Raw genomic sequence first — 21,281 nt, 5'->3', positions numbered from 1 at the left:
AACAGTCCAAGCTTTCACAATCCATAAAGACATCTACCCCCACATACCTGTGCTTATGTATTAGTGCATTGAAAGCCATCCCATCCCTCCAGCTTGTCGTAAAGTTGTGAATGTTGACGTTGGGGTACCTGACAGAACAAAAGCCAGAGAGAGCACAATCAATCCAGCACCCTTGCTGCAGCTCTGCACGCTCTGTCACTAAAAGCTGGTTGCAGGAGTGACGCATTTATTGTAAACCTAAGGGTGGGATATGACCATCCCATGATGGACAATCTATCATCACGACTGCTTTCTAATCAGAGACTGACACTAGAGGCAAGTGCAGGAATAGTTGGAGGAACAGAGAGGAGTACAACCTCTTCTGATGGCTGCAGGTGCCACAGGAGCAGATACACATAACGTGTTCCTTGAAATTGTCTGTTCTTCCAAGGCATCTTCAAGGACTGACCCTAGTCACTGTCTGACTTAAACGAAGCACATATGGTAGCCACCTTTGTGCCCCATGGGTACACAGACGCAAAATCAATTTGTTTGGTGATTGTCCCAGTTTGACCACAAGAGTGATCTGGGTCCAAAAATTTCAGGATGCTCACAGAGCACTTTCATAAGAGTTCTCAGAAGAAGAAGTCATCACAGAGTGTCCCAAGTCACCACAGGGACATCCAGGTTTCATGGGGGAAACACACTGAATCTATACAAATGGATAAATAATTATGCAAGAAGGTTACTATCAGAGAAACACATTTTGGAAATACTTTCATATATATGGAAAGAGGAAAAAGTTGCTGGCAAACATCTGAAGCATGGTGGTTTTTTTCATAATAGAGTGAAAAAGAGTCAGTATATTACTATACATTCATGGATTACCAGATTGGTATGTTTATCACACAGCATTAATTTAATAAATTCAGAATTTTCTGACTTGTAAACATCGATTCACTTCTCTTGGTTGAATCCACTTAGAGAGATGTGTGTTTGTCAATTTAAAATTATTTCAATGAAAATTCAAAATGCTGCAAGAGCTTTAGAGATAATCACTTAATCCACACTCACCCAGCTGTCTTCATCTGGCACCACAAAAGCAAAGCGTCTTTAGCAGATTTCTTCTCCTTGTTGTCCTCAGTTTCAACACTGATATCTTGGATCTAAAATTAACATAGAAGGTTTAAATATTTATTTAAAAAAACACACTGTGGGACCTCAAGCTTGGAGGAAACAGTGTTTGCCCTTAGCAGCACCACAACTATATATTCCAGATTACAGGTTGTTAATCAGTTTTTTAAAAAGAGAAAAAAAAGGGGGGGAGGGTGTGGAACACTTTTTACTTCATATGGACAAATATAACTGATTTTATGGATATAGTTTACTGCTTTTTAAAGAGTATCGTAGCTTCAGTGAAGTCCCACTGCTGTCCCTGGAAGTTAGGCAGACAATTTCATACTAGGAAAACACTGAGCAACACCAAAATTAAGAGAATGTTAAATCTATTCAATATTTGTTACTATGCTACTTATTATAAATTACGTATTTATTAAATAAATGTATTATCCTTTCTGCAAAAGGACTTTCCAGCCTTTTTTAACTGAAGGCAAAGACCAATGTGCAACTTGCCGGAAAACAAGAAATTTTAGCCTTCAGCTGGGCCACTAAAAAAAGTCCTGTGCATTCTCTTAATCCACTTCAGTGCAAAGTCAGCCAGGTTAACGATAATCACCACCGAGGTGAAGAGCAGCTGAGGGCAGCATTTCCTCCTAGGTCTGCAAGACTGTATAGGTCTATGACTGGAACATATTTATTAGTAATTTTAAAATAAAGCCACATGATTGTCCACACAGGAAACTCCCATTGGCCACCACTATGAATCAGCAACACCATGAAGATGAACTTTTCTTCTCCCCTTAGCTCTGGAGCATGTCCTGCCAGGTGCTAAGCACTTTGCACTCCCATCATCTCAGTAGGTCTGGAAGCACTCCACTCTTAAAAAGCACAATGAAGTACATTACAAACAGGCATGGGAAACTCAAGCGTGTGTATATCTGTGTATGTATACATCTTTACCTGGAATCTCAGGATAATAGTCCAAATTAGGCCAAGCGTCAGCCTGTGATTCCCATCCACAATATCATGAGATCCCATGTTTTCTAGATGCACTCTTTGCTCTTTCAGGAACTGAAGGGCTTTATCAACATTCTCCAGGCAGTGGATGCGCATCCTTCCCTTAGTTGGTTTGGGCTAGAAGGTAAAAGGGAGAAGAAAAACATGTATTACTGTAGATGGAAGAAAAAAGTAAACAAAGGGCTTGCTAACTCTTCAGTCCAGGCAGGTGAGACGCCACGTTGTCCACTGCCAGCTAGCAATACTGTATTCTTCAAATTCAATGGACAAAAGCACTCCTTACAGTGCATTTACACAAGGATAATGGTAGCATGTGTTAAAGCCACGGTGGAAAAACCAACATCCTAGACCTGAGTCGCACACATTGGGCACCACTTTCAGTTGCCTTTCAAAAAATTTTGCCTACTGACTCCCTTCATTTTTTCTGTTCAGTATATTCATTCGCTAGCTGGATGATTAATTATTTTTTAAGTTCATGCCACACCTATTACATTTTCCTAAGATGCTTTTCTTGTCCAGTACAAGTTCTTCCACACTTAAAAAGAAGATTTTGCAATGAGAGAGATATGAAACAAACCAGTAACTGGCATTTGCACACAACAGAGGAAACTGGTGACGAATGCTCCAGAGAGTATCTGAAAATACAGATACACACTCTCCAAAAAGGTAGCTCAGATTTGGACCATAAGCTACTCAGTAAAACTCCCCAAGAAAGAAGTATCATTGCTTTTTTCTTTGTCAGTTGAAGCAGGATGAAATAACATGAAAATAACAAGAGATGTATTCAAAACAATTCCTTCATAGGAAAAGAAAGAGGAAAGAACCTGATCAGCCACACCAACGTAACACAATTTTATGAAGGCCCAGTGCAAATGAAAGAAGTCATTAATGTATTAACAGCACAAAGAAGTCTGCTGCGAAACTGAATAAAATTAAAGCAACTTTGTTCTGAATAGCCTGTTCAGTGCTCACTGAGATGGCACCAAAGGTACTCAGCAGAACTACTAATTCACATAATTTCTTTGTTTTCTGCAGTGAATGTAATTAACTGGCCATGGAAATCGCTCAAGCAAAATCTTTGCCTCAGACTGCACTCAAGGTGAAGCGTTTCAGCCAGAGCTGTATTACATTCCCCAGAAACAGCAGCCTGTATCAGGGTGTGACATAAAGATGAAACACTTGGTAGAAAGATGCCCTTCAGGACACGCAAACCCCCAAGGTCACTCCTTTCACTTCGGCCTTTACTCAGCACTGTTCTCCTCCAAAGAGGGTAACGATGGAGAGAAAGTCAACTCCCAGAAAGTGTGAAAATTTCCAGGATTCTGCCACCAGACTTTTGTACCACCAAACGCTGTACAAACTGCATATAAACCCCATGCACAGGATAAGGTGAAGAGCCATAGCATGGGTGAGAGCAAAAGTGAGGTTACATGGTTGGCTGAAACCAACCGGAGATCCCTCGCTGTCAACAGGGACAATCCAGGACCCAACCTTCTCCTGGTACCATCAGTCACCTAGGAGCATGGTAAGCTGGACCATAGGTTTAATTTAATATTGCGAAACACAGGTTCCCAAGGAGGAAGGCAGCGGAGGCAAGGCTGCGCCCAGCAGTCGCCCAGTCCACGCCTCGCTCCAGCCCATAGCCACACCTGGGAGCCCACGATCAGCTTGGCAGGGTGTGCTCACCTGTATGATAGTGTTCCCAAACACAGGAAGGCCTGTGACAGTGCTCATTTCTAAGCAGCAGATCTGACTCTGTCCCCTCTGCCTCCTCGCAGCCCTTCTTTCAGGTGTAGTACCTGCACCTCTAATGCATCCAGTTACTGAGCAGAAAATGGTTTCAAAAGTTATTTTCCTGCTCTCAGAAATAACAGCACCAAGGTGAGAGAGTTAATAACATTAACAATAAATGTTTCTAGTTCTCAGACTGCCCTTCTCCCACCCACTGCACGACACACTCTCCAAATAAGAATCTGGGAAATGTAACCTTCAGGTTACTGGCAGGATTTTTTTCTCCCATAAACACAACGACTGTACATGAAGCAGCAGAGCACACGCAGTAAGCCTGAGCAGGATGCTGCTCCCTTGTAGAGCAGGAGTGGGCTGACATATTTTTCTAGTGCTCCAGCACTAGGTGCACTTTCTGGCTCAGAAATTCCCTATTGGGACTGTAACAGCTTATTAGCGGTGTCATTCAGGGTTGCTCAAACTCCTACTTATTACTGGTCTTCAAATTTCTGCAGAGATGAGAATGATGGCATCATCCATCCAAAAAGAAGGCCCAGCACCCTGAGAAAACAGCAGGTTCAACTCTTCTGCCCAATGGTGGGCCATACAGTTTAACCCACCGCTCTGCACCAAAAAGAGGAAGAGGCATCCGAGCCCGGTTTGTGCAAGGTGCGGCTGTGCTTGCCACACGCCCTTGTGCAGCCTGGAGATAAGCCATAGTGAGACATAATTTCCACCTTCACTGGGCTAACATGGATCCAGGAGTGAACCAGACAGCAAGAAGGTAGGCTGAATGCATCAGTTATTGTATTTAACTAAACTCAGTCTTCACACGCACGTTATCAGGAAAATACATCCAAAATCTTCCTTTTTCCAACAGAAAACAGGAATAGAACTTACTACAGAGAATCTGCTTAAACAGCTTGACCTTTGAGCATCCAGGAATTTTAAGGAATTTACTAATCCTTTATATAGTTATGAAAGAAACTGAGCTAAAGGCTTTATTTTATGCTGAAAACAATTCTCAGCTTTATTTTTCTGTTTGGGAGAAGCTGGTTAACAGTGTGTGCAAACAAAATTATAACTGTCTTTTCATGCTGCCTGGATTCTTATCTGCTTGCTCAGTGACACTATTGCATGCTACCAATTTTTTTCCAGATACTCTGCTGTACAGAGGACCTTATTGGTCTGAACTGAACACCAGAACGAGGAATCAAGCTGAGCAAAGACAGGAAGATGCAGCTGTAGCCCTTTTTGGATGCCCTCATTTTGAGTTTCTCCAACACACCTTCAATGGCTCTGAATTTTCACCATTAAAAATCACAGCAACTTTTGAAAAAGGCAGGGCTTGTGCAAATGAGGCTGGAGGTCTTTCACAGGGCAAAAAGCAGTCCTGTTTCCCTGATTAGCATCCTAAATCCTGGACTCTGCTCCACATGCCTACAGCTCCAGCTCCAGAATCTGAACGCCAGTCTCAAAAGTGAGAAAACAGTTCCTGTTGGTTCCACTGCATCAGTAAACACACAGCATTAAAAAAAATTACCTAGGCTAGCTTGGCATTTATTTATTGCTTCCTTACCATTTGATGTTTCTTGTCTTGATTTTAAGCTTTCTGCCTAAGATGCTGCCTTCCAATTTCTGCCTGGGTGTCATGGAGATGTCAGAACCAAGCCAATACCAGCTAAAATAAATTCCAAAAGGCTGGAGAGCATCAGCAAGTGGACGCTACGTGCCAATCCTCCTGGAATATTTTTGGCGTGTGTAATTGTCTCAAGGTTTAGTGCATTGCATTATCTGTACTCATGTTTGCAGAGGAAGGTGTGGTGGAATGTACTGTTCAAACAGAGACTGCTGTCCTCCATCCTGAGATAACGAAGCTACAGAAACAATTTGTGGTGGTGCAGGCAGCTGCCAACACGATAGGCAAACGATGATGCAAGTGCAGATCCAGTAGTCTCACGGGGTGGTTCCCGCACCCTCTCCACCCCAGCAGCTGCGTAAGCTCTGTTTGCATTTTTCAAAACCTGGAGTGAAAAACGTAAATGAATCACGCAGCAGGAGTCACACGACTGCTCTGAGCCTCACTGCTGCTATTTGACGCTGAAATCAAACCTTGGCAGGCAGATACCAAGATTTGGACAGAGGTAACACAGTTGCTGTCTGAATCCTCAAATAATGGGCCTCAGTGTTTCCTGTATTAGTAACATCTGTTACCCGCAGCAAACACGTCAAACATAATACCTTACTGAAGTAAATGATGTGGCATTGAGAGAAACATGTTTTGAGCAAACTGTAGTTGACAAACATTGAGATTAGTTAGCTCCATCCACACATGGTACTTCTAGACAGGTCAGAGTTTCCTTACCCTCACAGACACATTTGGAAATCTCCCTCTCCTGCCTTACCATACAGACACTACAGTGTGGGCCATATGTCCAATTCATTACTCAGAGTCTTAAGCCACAGAGCTGACATTAATAGGAGTGCTTGATGACAGGCGATTACACAGCCGCAACCTCGTGTAGCCTTAGGTCTTAGCTAAAGACCCGTATTTCTTTGAAAAGATTGCTTTAAATGAGGTAGTTAAGAGCAAAGCCATCATTTAAGGAACTGAAGGACAAACTGATACCCAGACATTTCCTGACACTCGGTTTTTGTGTCATGCAGCAACGCTTTTCACTACAGCGATTTTCTTACTGACCACTCCCTTGTGCTGATATCAAGGTGAGCATCTCTCATCATACCCAAAGTATTTGCTCCACTTAAACTCAGTTTGGAAATTCCCCTAACCAAAGCAAATCCGAGCTTTATTTGTCAAAGTAAAACCAAGTACACACAGGAGCAGTCCTGAGCAGTTGGGTACAATTAATACTACTGTGCTAAAACTGCTGTACTACTTCTCAGGGTAGACTTAGCCCTCTGCACCCAGATGACCCCCACAACCCTCCAGCATGCTCCAGTGAAGTGAGAAGGGATGTCCCAGGCCTCAGGAGGGCAGACACTGCATCCAGCGGCTGTGCATACCAGCACAGGAACAGGTCAGCTGGTCACCGTGCTGGGGAATGTTCCTCAGCACATCTAATTGACCATTCCTCAGCAAATCTAATTCACCATTATTGAGATGGCCTAAGGGGCTGGAGAACATTTAGTGCCCTGCACCTGTCAGATTCAGGAGCAGGGAGTGTGCTGCTGAAAGCACTCAGCATCTTGCCAGCAAGGAACCTTTCAAAGGAGAGTTCCTTTAATTCCTACTGAAACCAAAAGGAAGGTATTTTACTGGTGTCTGGATCCAGCTGAAGCAATAGACTTCTTTTTTTTTCTCTTTAATATCTAAAAAGACAATTGCAGTGCTGAACCCCCAGGACTTAGTTTTGCTGTACTTCAGTTGAGTCAACAATACACAAAAAAACCCACCCAAAGCCAAAACGAAAACCCACAATGAATACTAATAAGCACTTACAAGTCTCTCTCCTGAAAGCACTTCCAGAAGTTTGATGAGCATTCTTCCATCGCGAAGGTCAGTGTACAAATCTGTAATTCTGCATGATACGCGTGCCAAGTGGGAATTAACCCACTTTGTGAAAGTCTTCTTCTGGACTGCCTCACGTTCATCTGTTAGGAAAACAACACAATGTTACTCAAAATAAATCACAGTTCGTGTACCTACATGAAAATGTGATGTTGAAACTTGTCTGATATTAAACTAAATGTATGGCTTGTCTTCTCAGGAGAATCATTGAAGAAATTGGGTCTTTTCACTGAAAATCCACCTTTCTTCTTATTTTATGACACTGACGTCGGTGGGAATTTTACTGAGTTACTGTCTATGGAATAAATCTGAACTATGGCTTGCAGACTTATGTGCTGCTCAGGTAAGCAGCTTTCTCAAGGTGTGAAGAGGTCTGTTGTAGAGCTACAAAGTAAAAGCCCTTTGGGCTGATCAAATTGACCGGTAATTTGATAAAGAGTTATCTTCCACCACTGGAAGAACTGGCCCACTTCTGCTTCCAAATATACACACAAATCCAGAACAGATCCCCTAAAATACCAGAAGTCACTTTGTATTACAATAGTTGGAAAAGAGAGCAGAAAGCAAAGCTTATCATTTTTTTTCCCCTTCTCATTGCAGCATCTATTTGCAGATTCAACATTTGTAACTGTATTTGTATGATGTCAAGATGAACTTTTCCATAACTTCATGTTTAAAGAAGACTCGCATTTATTTAAAGCCATAGAAAAATAGGTTCATTCCACCTTCCCTTCCCAGAGCCTTTCACAACTGATTATACACAAAAACACTGGCTACAAGAGCTCTCTTAATGCACAGGCTCACTACAGTCCACATTAATTCCTGAACTCCTAAACAGCTATCTGTCAAGCCAAGAACTCTCAGACAGAAAATATTATACATCTCTGTGGTTAAATTCTTTTGCCAAAGGCTTTGGATGAAGCCCTTCCTTGTTAGCGAAGTCATTTCACTGAGCTGGGAACAACTACAGACCAAATTTGTCAAAACACAGGTGCTAAAACTTGGACTCCGAAGTCCATAATTAGACACACGAATGAAAGCGGTCTGCTTTTCCAAGGGGCTGAGCAGCTAAACCTCCCCTTGGTCTCTTTAAAGCTGTTGGCACCTTCAGAAACAGGACGTGAAGACTGGCAAGTCCTAAACCAAAAAGAAATACATCCAGCTCTGAAAACTCAAGAGTATGTGGTTTGAAACACAGAAACATTCATGACTGTGTAGATCAACACAGAGTTTATGTCCAACCACCCAGGGTCTCAGTGGATGCTGTCCTTTAAAAGGAAGGACGGGTCCCCTTCCTGGCAGTGCAGCAGCGGGGGGGGCACCATCCCCACACATGCATAACCAGTGACAGCCTCTGCACTTGCAGGACTCTGGGGACAGCAGCAAAAGCCTCATCTTGGAGACAAGGAATGACAAAGAAACCAAGGCTGAAAGTTGGGAAACAAGTAAAAGAAAGAAAAGATGGTAAGGAAAGAAATCATATAGCAGAATGGTGTCAGGGCAGAGGAATCTGACCCAGAGTGAGAAAGCAGACGAGCACTTCAGTGGCAGTTTGCCCAACTACATAAACCCCACCCTAAGATTTCGGTTCCTCCCATGTATTTCTGAATTTATTCTTGCTAACTCTACAATGTGGCAGGATGTGACCAAAGATAATGCACTGAAACTGTCCCATTTGTAACAGCTTTTACCTACCTACAGGGTGTGAAATTAAAAAAATAGGGCTTTGAAAGATGTAAAAGGTGGGGGTTAGCAACAAAACAGCAATGCACTTTCAATGAATGGACAGTTTGTGTTACTCTTGTTTGTCCTCACTCTACACAAGGCAGAGGATTGCTACGCTATAGGAAGCTCACAGGAAATTTGCAATAGCTGCAGCTTGCTTTCCAGTGCACCAACTGCAGCTTCTCCAAAGGGCCAGCGCGTGTGTCCCCCAGCTGCCCAAACTTCAGCCCCACACCTCGCTAATGCCACGGGGATACACGTGCCCTTTACTGCCACAGCATCAGCAGCAAGCACAGTGCAAACGGGACTACGGCCAGCTGGTTACAAAGCCCAAACCTTGTCGCAGCAAGGCAATGCTAAACAAATAAATACTATCTCTGCAGACAAGAGCTGCAGCATCTCCTAACCATGCTGCAATTCGTACCAGGGGTGTAACAACACAGCTTGTTCCATCTTGGACCAAAATGGAATAAACCCAACGCATCCGACTAGTGGAAACAGTTGTCTATTCAAGTAATGATTTAAATATAGTGTCTACTAACCCTAAATATGTATTTTGGATCTATTTATAGCAAGTTCCTGGGAATGCTGTATCTGCATATCTGCTTGTCTAGTAATCCATGCTTTTAGTTGACGTATTTTTTTAAAATGAGTCACAGAAGAAAACCTTTGCAATGGTTGGTGCTTTTCAGAGAAAATTCCAACAGAAATTACCACATCTCCCTTCGCCAGCTTGAACAAACCCCAAAACAGCTCTGCAAGTTTGTTTATTTAATCACTGTAGCCTCTATACAGAAGCACAACATTCAGAGATCCCTGTGGTTACATTCATTCTGAAGAGAAATATGGATGCAAAAGATCCTAAAAATAGAGTTGGATACAGAAAATATTACATAAAGCAAAAAAGGTATCAAACATCAGCATGAAACCACGCATTAAAAAGATCTTTGGTCAAAAGTTATGGTTATCAGCAATCCTCCCAATTTGGGATCACAATAAAAGTAATGGGTGGGAAAAGAACACCCACATGGTTTTAGTAAAAGAATAAGAAGGGTCAGAGTCCGATTTTGACCGGATTAAAGACATGACAAGGGAAATGCAGTGACACGTCAAGTCAGGTTGTGAAAACTTTGGTGCCAGTGTATTAAATGACATCAGTGATCTTCTGTTGTTGAAAGGACGGGGAAGATGTGGCCCAGGGGTTCCTCTCCCAAAAAAAGCTTCCCCATCCTGGCATTACTGGTGTCCCTAAAAGAGGACATGAAAGTGCATTCTTCAGGCAATGGGGATTCAGGGAAAAAAGCCTGAGAACGTTCCAGTGACTCATCTTCTTCTGTCTTGTCTTGGCACCCTAAAGCACACCAAATCATCAGTGAGGGTGAGATGGGAACACACAGCCTACAGGCTCTCCCCTAGCTGGAGCTTTGGTAGCTGATGCTTGGTGCTGCCACACATGTTTACTTTAGTCTAGTTCAAATGCTGTAGCTGCCTCTCCCCTTCTGCCTTCCCATTTCCTCCATCTCGCTCTGTGGTCCTTGATTTCCTGTTTACAGTGAGAGGTTGAAGGGCTCAGGCGGTTTTTCTGGCTCTTCACCTCCGCACCCGCCCCACGCTCGCTCTCCTCTTCGCTCCTTTCCCCTTGTCCCCACCCATCCTCTGTGGCACCATCCTCCTCCCTGCTCACCCCGCCAGATAAAAATAGTGTGAAAATCTCTCCCGAGACCACAGCTGCAATGGTTTCAGCACTAACTCCACGTGCTGAGCCTACTGTCAGCTCCTCTGAGCAACTTCACCACTGTAAACTTGAACAGCTTTTCGTTTTCTTCCCTTCTCTCCTCTGATTCATAGCAAAAACAGCCAAAAGCGGCAAGATCCCCGGCTGCAGCCTCCAGCCCCGTGGGAAAACCCTGCAGCACCACGCAAGAGCCAGGCTCCCACCACCTACTCACTGCCAGCTTTTGAGGACAACTGGCAACTTATCTCAGGAAAATGCCACCGGGAGAGACACAGCAGCTCTTTCAGTCTCCTAATGGGCCGGTCACTCAGCAAGGCCACCCTTTCTCAGGCACTTGGCACAGGCGGAGAACAGCTCCCCAATTTCTCGTTGACACTTTGAGTGACAAAAGCCGCAGAAGGAAGAAGGCACAGCCACCCTTACCCCCACGCCACTTAACTTCTGCTGCGTTCCCACAATGTGGGAAAGCAAACCAAGCCCGTTTTGAAAGTTGCGTGGCTGGGGTTGGTTGTGTTAAAACCTCTCCTGACTATTTCTACATGGTGTTTCACAACGACTGCAGGTTTTTGCAATGCTTTTACCAACCCTTTCAAACTGATAAATGGTAGTTTTCTGCTCTGGGGTTTCAGGTTAAAACATGTACAGGATGAAACCAAATGTATTTTGGTTATATGTTTTGCAGAAAGAAACATACATACAGAAAAGCAGTACTTACAGCTCTGACAAGTCAGCTAAGCACACAACTATGACCCTTCTAACGTGCAGTGCTGTGTAAAAACCTACACACCAAGGGCCAGGTGCAACCACGAGTGATGATACCAGGGATTTAACATCAGCAATGGGCCCTGAAGCACTATTTATGGACCTCATGTGATTATTTCGACAAATGTCCTTCATACATTCAATAACAGAGATTTAGATTTTGAAGATTAATTAAAACTAGAGGATATGGGTGGAGGTCCAAGTGTCCTACAGTTTGTGAAAACATTTGTTTCCCAAGGGTAAAGAGAAATGCACCACATGCAAAACATGCGCAGCAGGAAAACGGAAGCTGCTCTAACAGCAGTATTGATAATAGAGAATCCAACTTATCTTGAAGCAACACTGGGAACGAAATTTCCTTTATGCGGAAACCTCCACGACAATACTACAAGCATACGGCGGCTTGCAAACCCCAGCTTCGTGGTTGTGATAAATCAAGGAGTGACTTTGTTTAGGAGTTTAGTAAATAAACTGGAGTTTGTACACTGAAAGTCACATAAATCAGGGCCAGATGGGATCAGAAACAGGTCTCTAGCTCTCTCCTTGCTTGAGGAATGTCACTTCTTCCTCTACTAATTTGATGAGAAAAAATCCTGACAAAAATGTAGCCAACTTTCTGAAACACCAGAGCATCAGTCACTGAATCCCCAGTGTGGGAGAGTGGGAGGGTGGTCGCATACACCATTCTCTCACTGTCACGCACTCAAAACCGCTGAGTGAACTCAGAATAATGGTGAATTTGTCTTAATAACTGCCCTGGAAAATGCACGGCTGCAAGAGCCAGCCAAGAGGAATGTGGGCCTCCATGACCCCTTTTTGCTGTTCCCACACATCAGAAAGCATTATCAGCCCCAGCCCTTTCACCTGACCGCAGCACCGGCTGCTGCTGTGGCAAAGGTTACCTGTGCCGCCACCTGTTTTCTAAAAACAGTTTGAAGATAATCTGCTCCCTTCCATACCAGTCAAACCACATTTTCAACAAACTGACCTTGAATGCATTTCAAGCCAAAGAGCAAATAAGTTTGGCGCACAGTGCTGCCAGCCCTGCACAGGTAAAACAACTTTCAGTGGGCAACGGCTCCTGCCAGCCCTGGATGGCAGCGGCCTCCGCACCCGATTTGATAAACAGCAAAGGGGGAGCTCTCAAAGGAGCTGAAATGCTACAGAAAGGAAATAGACAGAGGAAAGGGAAAGCTCTGTCTCCTACAGATTTATCTCTTTTTTATTCCCATGCCGAAAGTAATTTTTCCAGCTTAAAATGATTATTTTTTCACTATAGCAACAAATGCAGCCAGCGTGCACCCTGCATTGCTAAACACACTGACTCAGAGATCAGCTGAGCAGCGCCCCAGGCACACTGCTTTTGCTGATAGCCGATATCCACGGTTTCCCAGAACACCCCAGATCACAACCGAGTTTAACCATGCACAGAGAAAACGGAGCTTCCTTTCACAGTGCAATGCTCTCATTACTGTAGGTTTTCAGGGCATACGATATTGCTCTACGTTTTCTCGTAGATGTGAGCATATGGAGTTAAATAACCACTAATATTCACAGTTTCACAAATTCTAGCTGTGCTTGGAAGTTTTTCAATAGAGGAAGATGCCCGAGAGAATGGCAGATCAGCAGCGGGGCCCAGAATGTGGTGATCAAACAATTTTATCAGGAAACAACACAAAGGCATGGCCTGCGATAATCCACCATTTTTTATACTAACTAACAGATGACAGACACTGAACACAAAATAATTCTAATACAGGTCTAACCTCTGTTGTTTCAGGCGGGCTTGAACAAAATAACTCCTCTGTAAGTGGCCCCAAGGCCAGTACACAGACCACTCAGCATCTCTGATGGACCAAGGAAGAGCTCCTTCCCTCACCACTAATGTAGCACCTTGAGAAAAGGACAAGGCTGGTGGTTCCCGGTCCTCAAATTTTCTGTCCAAACCAAGGGCTGCATGCTCAGAGGAAGGCTGTGGACGACCAGCAGTCCTAGCCTGTGATCCATGCTTGGGAAGGAGGCTGGGGCTGGGTTTTGTGAGCTCCTGACAGCCTAGCAGGACCCCAGTTTGAAGCGAGACCCTTGGCTGGGACACCCTGCGGGACTGCCTGCCTACATAAATCAGTCAGCTGATGTAACGCTAAATATAACCCAGAGGGGAAAGAAAAAAGCATCTCCGTCTATCTGTACCGGATCAGCTGAGGAGAGAAACACCTGCTTAGATAAACACTCATGAAATGATGGCCTTTTCACATGGTCCCCATGCACGCTGTATTAGTATGTGTGGCAATAAGAAGCCCAGAGAGAAAAATGCATAAGCGTGCACAGTCAGGCACGGAGAGTCTAAATTAAAATATATTTGAATTGATCTACAGGGAAGAAATGATGGAAGGAGGAAGGATCACTCAGGAGGAGAACTACTAGGTGTCTGTAGAGAAAAGGGAGTAAAATTCGTTTATCTTAATATTCCAGTGTCCTATGACTATCTCCCCTTTAGGATTAAGGCAATAAAACTGAGCAGGGGATGCTGCTTTTCTCCGACTACAGACTGGGTCAGGACTGAAAACAGGGGTTGATGGAAGTAAGAAAAAGGCACTTAACTTAATGTAGAAAACAGAAGACCATAACATGTGCAGAGGCAAGCAACAACCTAGAACAAAACCTGCATGAAGTCAAACTTACACCCATCTTACATATAGAACACAAAACACACGGCTGCAATGCTTAGAAACAAAAGGTGAACTTTAAAAAAAAAAAAAAAAAAAGAAATCTTGTGTTTTACTTCAATCTTGCAGACAGTTTAACATTGAAGGAATGGCTCCAGCTGATGGTTTTGACACAAGTAGGATGTATTTGTTATGGCTATTTCATGGCACAAAGTGATCTGTGGAGCGACTTCCCCATTAAAAATTGTGAGATTACACCAAGGCTTTTACATGCTCAAACATGACTTAGACAAGAACTTGAATGCAAATGTGAAAGATGACAAAGCAATGAGGTGATTTTGTTCATGCTGTGTGTTTAGCTGGTGATTTTCATTAGGAGCAAAATCCTTGCCACTTTCCCGACTCTGCTACACAGCGACTATTGTTCACAAGCCAGGGGTGTGTTCAGCAACCCATTCTCTACTACTAGGAAGCACCAGCCAGCTTCTAAATCCTATTAAATATCTACCCTTCTTTACTAAACATTACAGCACGTGACTACTTTCACTGCTGAAAATGCTCAGAAAAGAAAAAAAGGGAAAGCTGTATAATGCAGCATGTGGAAAAAGCAATTCTACTGCTTTCTCTCTTTGATGTCACTAAACCTCACTCACACAATAAAATGATGCACAGAACAATGTCTGGTACCCAGGCAAGCACTCTGGGGAGTGGAAGGGCAGGTCCCTTCATTGCCTTTATTTTTGCACAGAGTTTATGGCATTTTGGTGCCAGCAATACAAAAATAGAACTTCTACATGAGTCCAAAGCTGGCTTACAGAAGAATGATTATATTCATCTGCAAGAAACTGTTGTAAAGTCTTCCACATTAAATAAATGAAACATAGAAGTAATTTGGGTTTAACAGATAAAACTGGTGGAAGAAGTCAACCTTTTTTTTTTTAAATTCAGAAGACAAAGATGACATTTAAGCAGATTTAGAGAGAATATGCACTCAGCTCTCCATACATTGGTGCAAGCTACATGAACTGCTTGTTTAACTTCAGGAAAACTGGAATGCAAAATTGTGTAGATATCTCCTGCACCATGACCAGCTCCCTGCAATGGAAAACACCCCACTACACTGCCCATTTCATAAACATTAACCATTCGGCTTTTTTTATTCCTGGTACTCTAGGATACCAGCTGACTTCTTGTTCTTCTGTACAAAATGCAAAGCAGCCACAGAAATGCTTTCTAGTGGATGATTAAAATGGTTTAACACTTCGAGGTGCTGCTCTTGGAAACACCTACACCCATCTTCAGCTTTAAACACCATCATCTGCCCTGCTTTAAATATAACCGTTCACATTATTGAAGTTTGAAAAAACGGTTAAGGCTTGACTCCCAAACTGCATTTGGAGAAAGATGTTACAAAACCATTTTTACAGCAAAATAGCAAAGTACAGTTGAATAAAAGAATAACTTAATGGCCTAATGAGCGTGTAGTATAGAGTTCAACTGGACCTCCTTTAAAAAACAGCATAAAAATAGCTCAGTGTTGTCTGCATTTAACATAAAAGGACAAAAATGCCTCATGGCTGATTTGATGCTGGTGGTTTACACTTGCTGCCATTTTTTCCCTTTATGTACAGACAAATCCTTTAATGAACAGGAGCATGGAAAAAGCATTGGCCTGTCCCAGGACACTGACTTAGAAATTCCCACAGCAGAACAATGAAAACCTGAGGTCACCACACTATTTCAAGTACACTCAATCTTGTGGGGTCTTTGCCGTTTCCTTTAAAAAACATTATGAGCATAATGCAGGGAAGTGCCAGGGTTTTTTGGAGGGGGGTGCAGCGGTGTTACTTCTGTTATTTTCCATCCTTGACCAAAACACTGGCTGATTAGCAGTGGTAGCAAGGGTGAAAGCAAGACTTGGCACAGGCAGAGAACGCGCCAGGTACTTCACTACACAAGGTCCATCTTATTCCTTGCCGTGTTCGGCAAACCCAGCAGGATGAAAGCGTCTTCACTGTCTACAGGAGGAAAAACAAAGGAAGAAGGAGGGGTTTTTTATTGTTTCTGTTGTTTTCTTTTCCTTTCAGCACTCCTCCCTCTTCTCCGCAGCTGCAGGTAACACAATAGTTCTCACACAAGACTCCCAGCACTTGGCTATTTCTACATTCAAGGATGTGACCAGACCGGGATCCTCCTTATCCAGGTATTCGGAAGTATGGAACTGTAACTGTTAACCAGATGAGTCAGTAAGGGATGGGTATCAGGACTCGGCATTCACTGTGAAGACAGCAAAACGGATGCTGAAACCCATCTCTGATAGCGCGAACCCAGACACTGTGGACAAAAGCTCACAGAACTGTCCACCACACCACAGCAAGGAGACCTGCTGGTGCTTCAAGGCTGGATGTAGCCAAGCAAGGGAAATCCTGATGGGACATCAAAATGAAAGGTGTCACTGTGAGGGTGTTCAGACACTAGGTTCCCCACAGGTTGTGAGATCTCCATCCTTCAGGATATTCAAATCCCACCAGGACAAATCCCTAAGCAACCTGATCTAGCATTGAAGCTGACCCTGCTTTGAGCAGGTGCGCTGGACCAAGTAAACTCCTCTTCCAACCTAAAGTATTCTATGACTGTGAATTTTAGCAAGCTTAAACGAGACTAGGCCAGAAGAGTAAAGTGCTAGGATTCCTATGGAACCTGATTCAGGGATTCCAGAGAGTGGAGGGGTCTTGTCTTTTATTTGAGGCACAAGCTGAGACATTACACGGAGAGTAAAATCGAAGCTGTGATATGTTTTGGCCACGCTTCTTTAAAAACTCACTGCAGAAAGAAGAGTAGATGAAAACCGCCAAGCCTTTGCTGGTTTCATGTTTAAATCCAATTTCACTTTAATGACAGAAAGACATGAATAGAAAATAAATAAATATATGATGAATGTATTTAATCCTTTCCAAATATTAAATCTCAGTGCTAAGAAATGTTATCATTATAATTAATTGCTGTTAAATCATAATTTTCATTATCACAGAAATATTTTAAATGGAAGAACATGTATTTAAACAACCATTGTGTTGATCAGGGATTAATAACAGCTGATTTCATAGTCTTGTTGAACAACATGTTTAGTTCATCCAGTTTCCACGGTCACACAATAATTTACTATTGTTAATTGCCTGCTATATAGTAGAGTCAGACGCACCACGCTGTACTGACAAGGCTGCCGAATACAAGCAGTAACACCACAGGTAAGCAGCACTATGGCTCAGCAATCCTGAGATCTCAGCTAAATCCCCAAAGTGAAAGCTGAATGAACAACAGCAATAAAAATATTGTAGATTTAAATAAAAAATACTTGTATAAGTGAACAAAATATGGCATTTATAACATGCAGCTACTTCTAAGAAGGTAGTTTTAAAAAATGAATGAATTTTAATGAGATTTGAAACAAACTGCTAATAAGAAGCATTAGAGGAAAAATCCCTAATCTTCTCTGGCTCTAATCTGCAAACCCATCATGCAGAGCTCTGGCTGAAGTCCTGGAGCTGTTGTCTTTTGAGACGGGCAGAACTGGAGCCTTTACCTGTTAACTCACTTAAGAAAAGCTCCAGAAAACTGAACCACAATGTAAACTTTAACAGACATTCCAATCAGTCACTCTGTATATTAAAGTCCCTTTTTAAGAAATCAATGCAGTAACTAAAAAAAAATACTACTAATAAAATATTTCTTTCCATGTCACACCTGCTTTCTTGGGACTTTGAGGTACAAACACGTTGCACGTACATTCTAACTCCTCACCTCAAAATTTTCCTGCTGCTCTGTTTGATTCCAATCCAAAGGTCATTTACTGATCTGCTCTTGTGGGACAGCATGCTATGTTTAAGCAAAATCATTTTAGCTTTTGGAGTTATGCAAGAGTGGGGAAAGAAGATGCCTTTCCAGCACAGTATCTTCTGCTCATGTAATAACTTTCAAAGCAGTACCAAAAAAAACCCCTTTGTTTGACTCTCCAAGATCTCTCCAAGATTTAAGAGGTGACACAAATTTGAAGGAATTAGCTGGGTAAAATTATACTTTGAACATCTTAAATGTGTATCTTCATCAAGAAACACCACTTGTTTGCGGACTTATGAGCTGCACTGATTGTACAATGCATTGACTACACAAACTGAAAAGCTCTACATGGGTACAAGGTGCAGCTTCTGATGAAGTTATCCATGAGAACTCCCAATAATTTACCTTCACTTACTTTCTTTAATTTGTAGTACACCAAGAAAATTAAATGCCAAACACCATCAGCTCAGTATGATCTGTGCAAGAAGTACTCAGACACCCCTCATCAAAGTTCTTTCACTGATGCCTCCTTAATCACGTTGCATGTGTGTTCTGTATTCTGGCCTTTCCCCTCAAAGTGTCAAACAGTGGTGACGGTGTATTGTTGCTTGTTTTGTTGGGATTTTTTAAAGAAACCGACTACGAAATACGGCAATTAATAAATGAAACACAGAGCTCAGGAACTTCTCAATGCTAAGTGTCTGATTAATGCTCCCGAGTGCCTGTTAATGTTATATTATTAACTCATGTATTAAGGACAGAACTGTTGCACATTTGCCTTACACATGTGAACAGGCTCTTTGAACTTACTGAGACTGTGTTCTTCTACCCATCTTACACACCTTCATAGCCAACCACACAGATAACTATGTGTACACAGGCATGAAAATGCATTTACGGTGCCTTATACAGATGGTATGTGCCACCTTTGTGTGCTTCTTAAGACCAAGACAGGACAACTCACCGGTTTTTAGGTCTCTAAACTTATGAGCACATTTCAGCCTAACTGAGATACACAAAACATTTATGACTAAGAAAAAGCTCCACTAATACCCTTCGGAATATCAAGTCCATGGTTACCTGCAGCTGCACATATTAGGTGTCTTTAAGTGTTGTCTGTCCTTCAAGATACCTTGCAACTGCTTTTACTTAGAAAAAGAAGTCTCTGCAGCAAGGAACCAGATGGGACACATCTGGCCCCAGGCACAGAGGATACATAAGCATCTTTCAAGTAGCACAGAGCATCCTTAGCATCAACAAGCTGGCAAGCATCAGTGCAACTCACTTGTTAAGAGCAAATGTTCCAGTAAATAAGGTTTTATATCATGGGGATTTTATAATATACCCTGTCAGGCATCATTAAGATATTTATTTTGTGGGAGAGACAGAGAGAAGAATTTAACAATATGTGAGCAGTAGCAGATTTATGGAAAAAATGTGCCATAACTTCCATGGCTCATACTGAGAGCTCCTACTGTAAGGATTTGGGCAACAGCTATGAGCAATCGTGTCCAGAAGCAACCAATCCATAATCTGCTATCAGAGGCTGCTGGGTTATCAGCACAACTGCAGAAGCAACAGTGGCCAGGACATCACCTAGGGAACAGACAGGAAATTGTCTATGGACATTGCTGATTTTTCTAAAAAGACTTCCTTGTGCTGTAAGCAAAACACACCTTCCTGGTACCAGCTGAGGCCATGGGGATGGAACCCAACTTGCACCTCCCCAGGGTGAACAAAGCCTGTGAAGAAACAGAGAGGGAATGTGGTGCAATTCACCTCTGGGAAAGCAAATACAGTACCACAGCCATAGCCAAAACAGTTTCTGATACCCGTTCCTTTCCTCCAGGCTCAAGATTTGAGCCTCAATCCAATTAGACTTCATCCACTTAAAGGAAGAACCGACACGTACCCCATGACTTTCATCAGCATCTGTAGTCTCAGCGTGCAGGGACACAGCACAGCCCCCTTTACACCCACCTGCGCTGTGGATGCAGCTGTTTTATTTAAACATCTGTTTTATTTAAACAGCTTGAGACACTTAGTGTGTAAAGGTAGGGTTAACCCAAATTATTGAACTCCTCATGCATGAGAATAACAGAAAGGTCAGAAGTTCAGAATGCAACCACCATCTGATGTTTCTAGACTCCTCCCCTATTGATTCAGAGCCTTACTTAATTGCCATCCTATAAAGGCTATTACTCACGTCAAATTGCAATGAAAGTATAGTCACATCTGCAAGTTCAGAGCGGTCTCTTTCGTTATATTGCCAGACAACCTGGAAAAGCTGAAAAGAGGAATACACCCCTAAAAAAAATGGCTGTTGCACTACCAGAGCAAGTCAAGTTTCCCTGGAAATAACAGTGGAAAGATACTAAACTAGATGCACAATTAATTAACACCCAAAGCAAAGCACAGTTACTTGACTACAGATTATACATCCATGCTTTTACTTTCCTTTTTTTCCTAGAACCAAATCATAATCAGATCATATTTCCAAAAACTGAAAACACTGCCTGGACAAAATGAAAACAAAGAAGTGAACTTAGGATTTTTTGGAAGGAGAAGACTGAACCCAACATACAGTATCAGTGTGGAGAAGCTGAAACCAAAGAGGCGTGGTTATTTGAGAAGAATGCAGGAGCAGGCATGGATTTGAGAGACAGAATCCCAGGACTGAGGCCCTTAGCACTGTACCGCTGTGCAGGTTCATTGCCTTTAATGGAGCTGCCTCGGTGTAGATGGTCTGAGAAATGGGCTCTGCACACTGGCTGATTTTCTGAAGAGTTTGCCAAGCCATTCAATTAAATTTAGTTATCTTTACTAAACCATATAGTGTTTTTCAAAGAAAAATCTGGGCAGCCAGCATTTATTTAGTTCAGATAAACTTTTAAATCTGTTTGTAACACGGCATTGTTCTGTTTAATCTCTCCGGGCATAAGGCCACTCCTCGCTTGTGATTACAGTGCTGTGGTAAGAGAGATCATTTTTGTATCTTGCCACCATGCTTTCTTCACTGTCTCTTTGGCATATAATTCCCTGGCAATTCTACCTGAAAAACTCAGTTCTGATAAACCTAAATCAGACAAGAAAGTTTCCACAAACCAACCCCAAAAGCAAAGCAATCCTCAGAAACATATGCCTGACCACTTTGACAATATCCAAGGCAGAGATGTTTGCAGTC

General features: G+C 42.6%; 1 protein-coding gene across 2 annotated transcripts in view; it reads right to left on the bottom strand.

Annotated features, from left to right (window-relative positions):
• The window catches only part of SPTBN1 (spectrin, beta, non-erythrocytic 1), a 91,265-nt gene that overhangs the window by 45,822 nt on the left and 24,162 nt on the right, over window positions 1-21,281 (bottom strand). For both annotated transcript variants that reach the window (XM_010184035.1, XM_010184043.1), the window contains exons 2-5: window positions 7,304-7,455; window positions 2,059-2,232; window positions 1,054-1,145; window positions 48-128 (exon numbers count right to left, since the gene is read on the bottom strand). In XM_010184035.1, coding sequence (XP_010182337.1) covers window positions 48-128; window positions 1,054-1,145; window positions 2,059-2,232; window positions 7,304-7,455 — 499 coding nt within the window. The remainder of the gene's footprint in view (window positions 1-47; window positions 129-1,053; window positions 1,146-2,058; window positions 2,233-7,303; window positions 7,456-21,281) is intronic.

The sequence above is a fragment of the Mesitornis unicolor genome, unplaced genomic scaffold, assembly GCF_000695765.1.
Source record: "Mesitornis unicolor isolate BGI_N332 unplaced genomic scaffold, ASM69576v1 scaffold47710, whole genome shotgun sequence".
In the NCBI taxonomy this organism is placed as follows: Eukaryota; Metazoa; Chordata; class Aves; order Mesitornithiformes; family Mesitornithidae; genus Mesitornis; species Mesitornis unicolor.
Note: the sequence above shows the minus strand (reverse complement) of the source record. Positions and strands in the feature narration are given on the sequence as shown.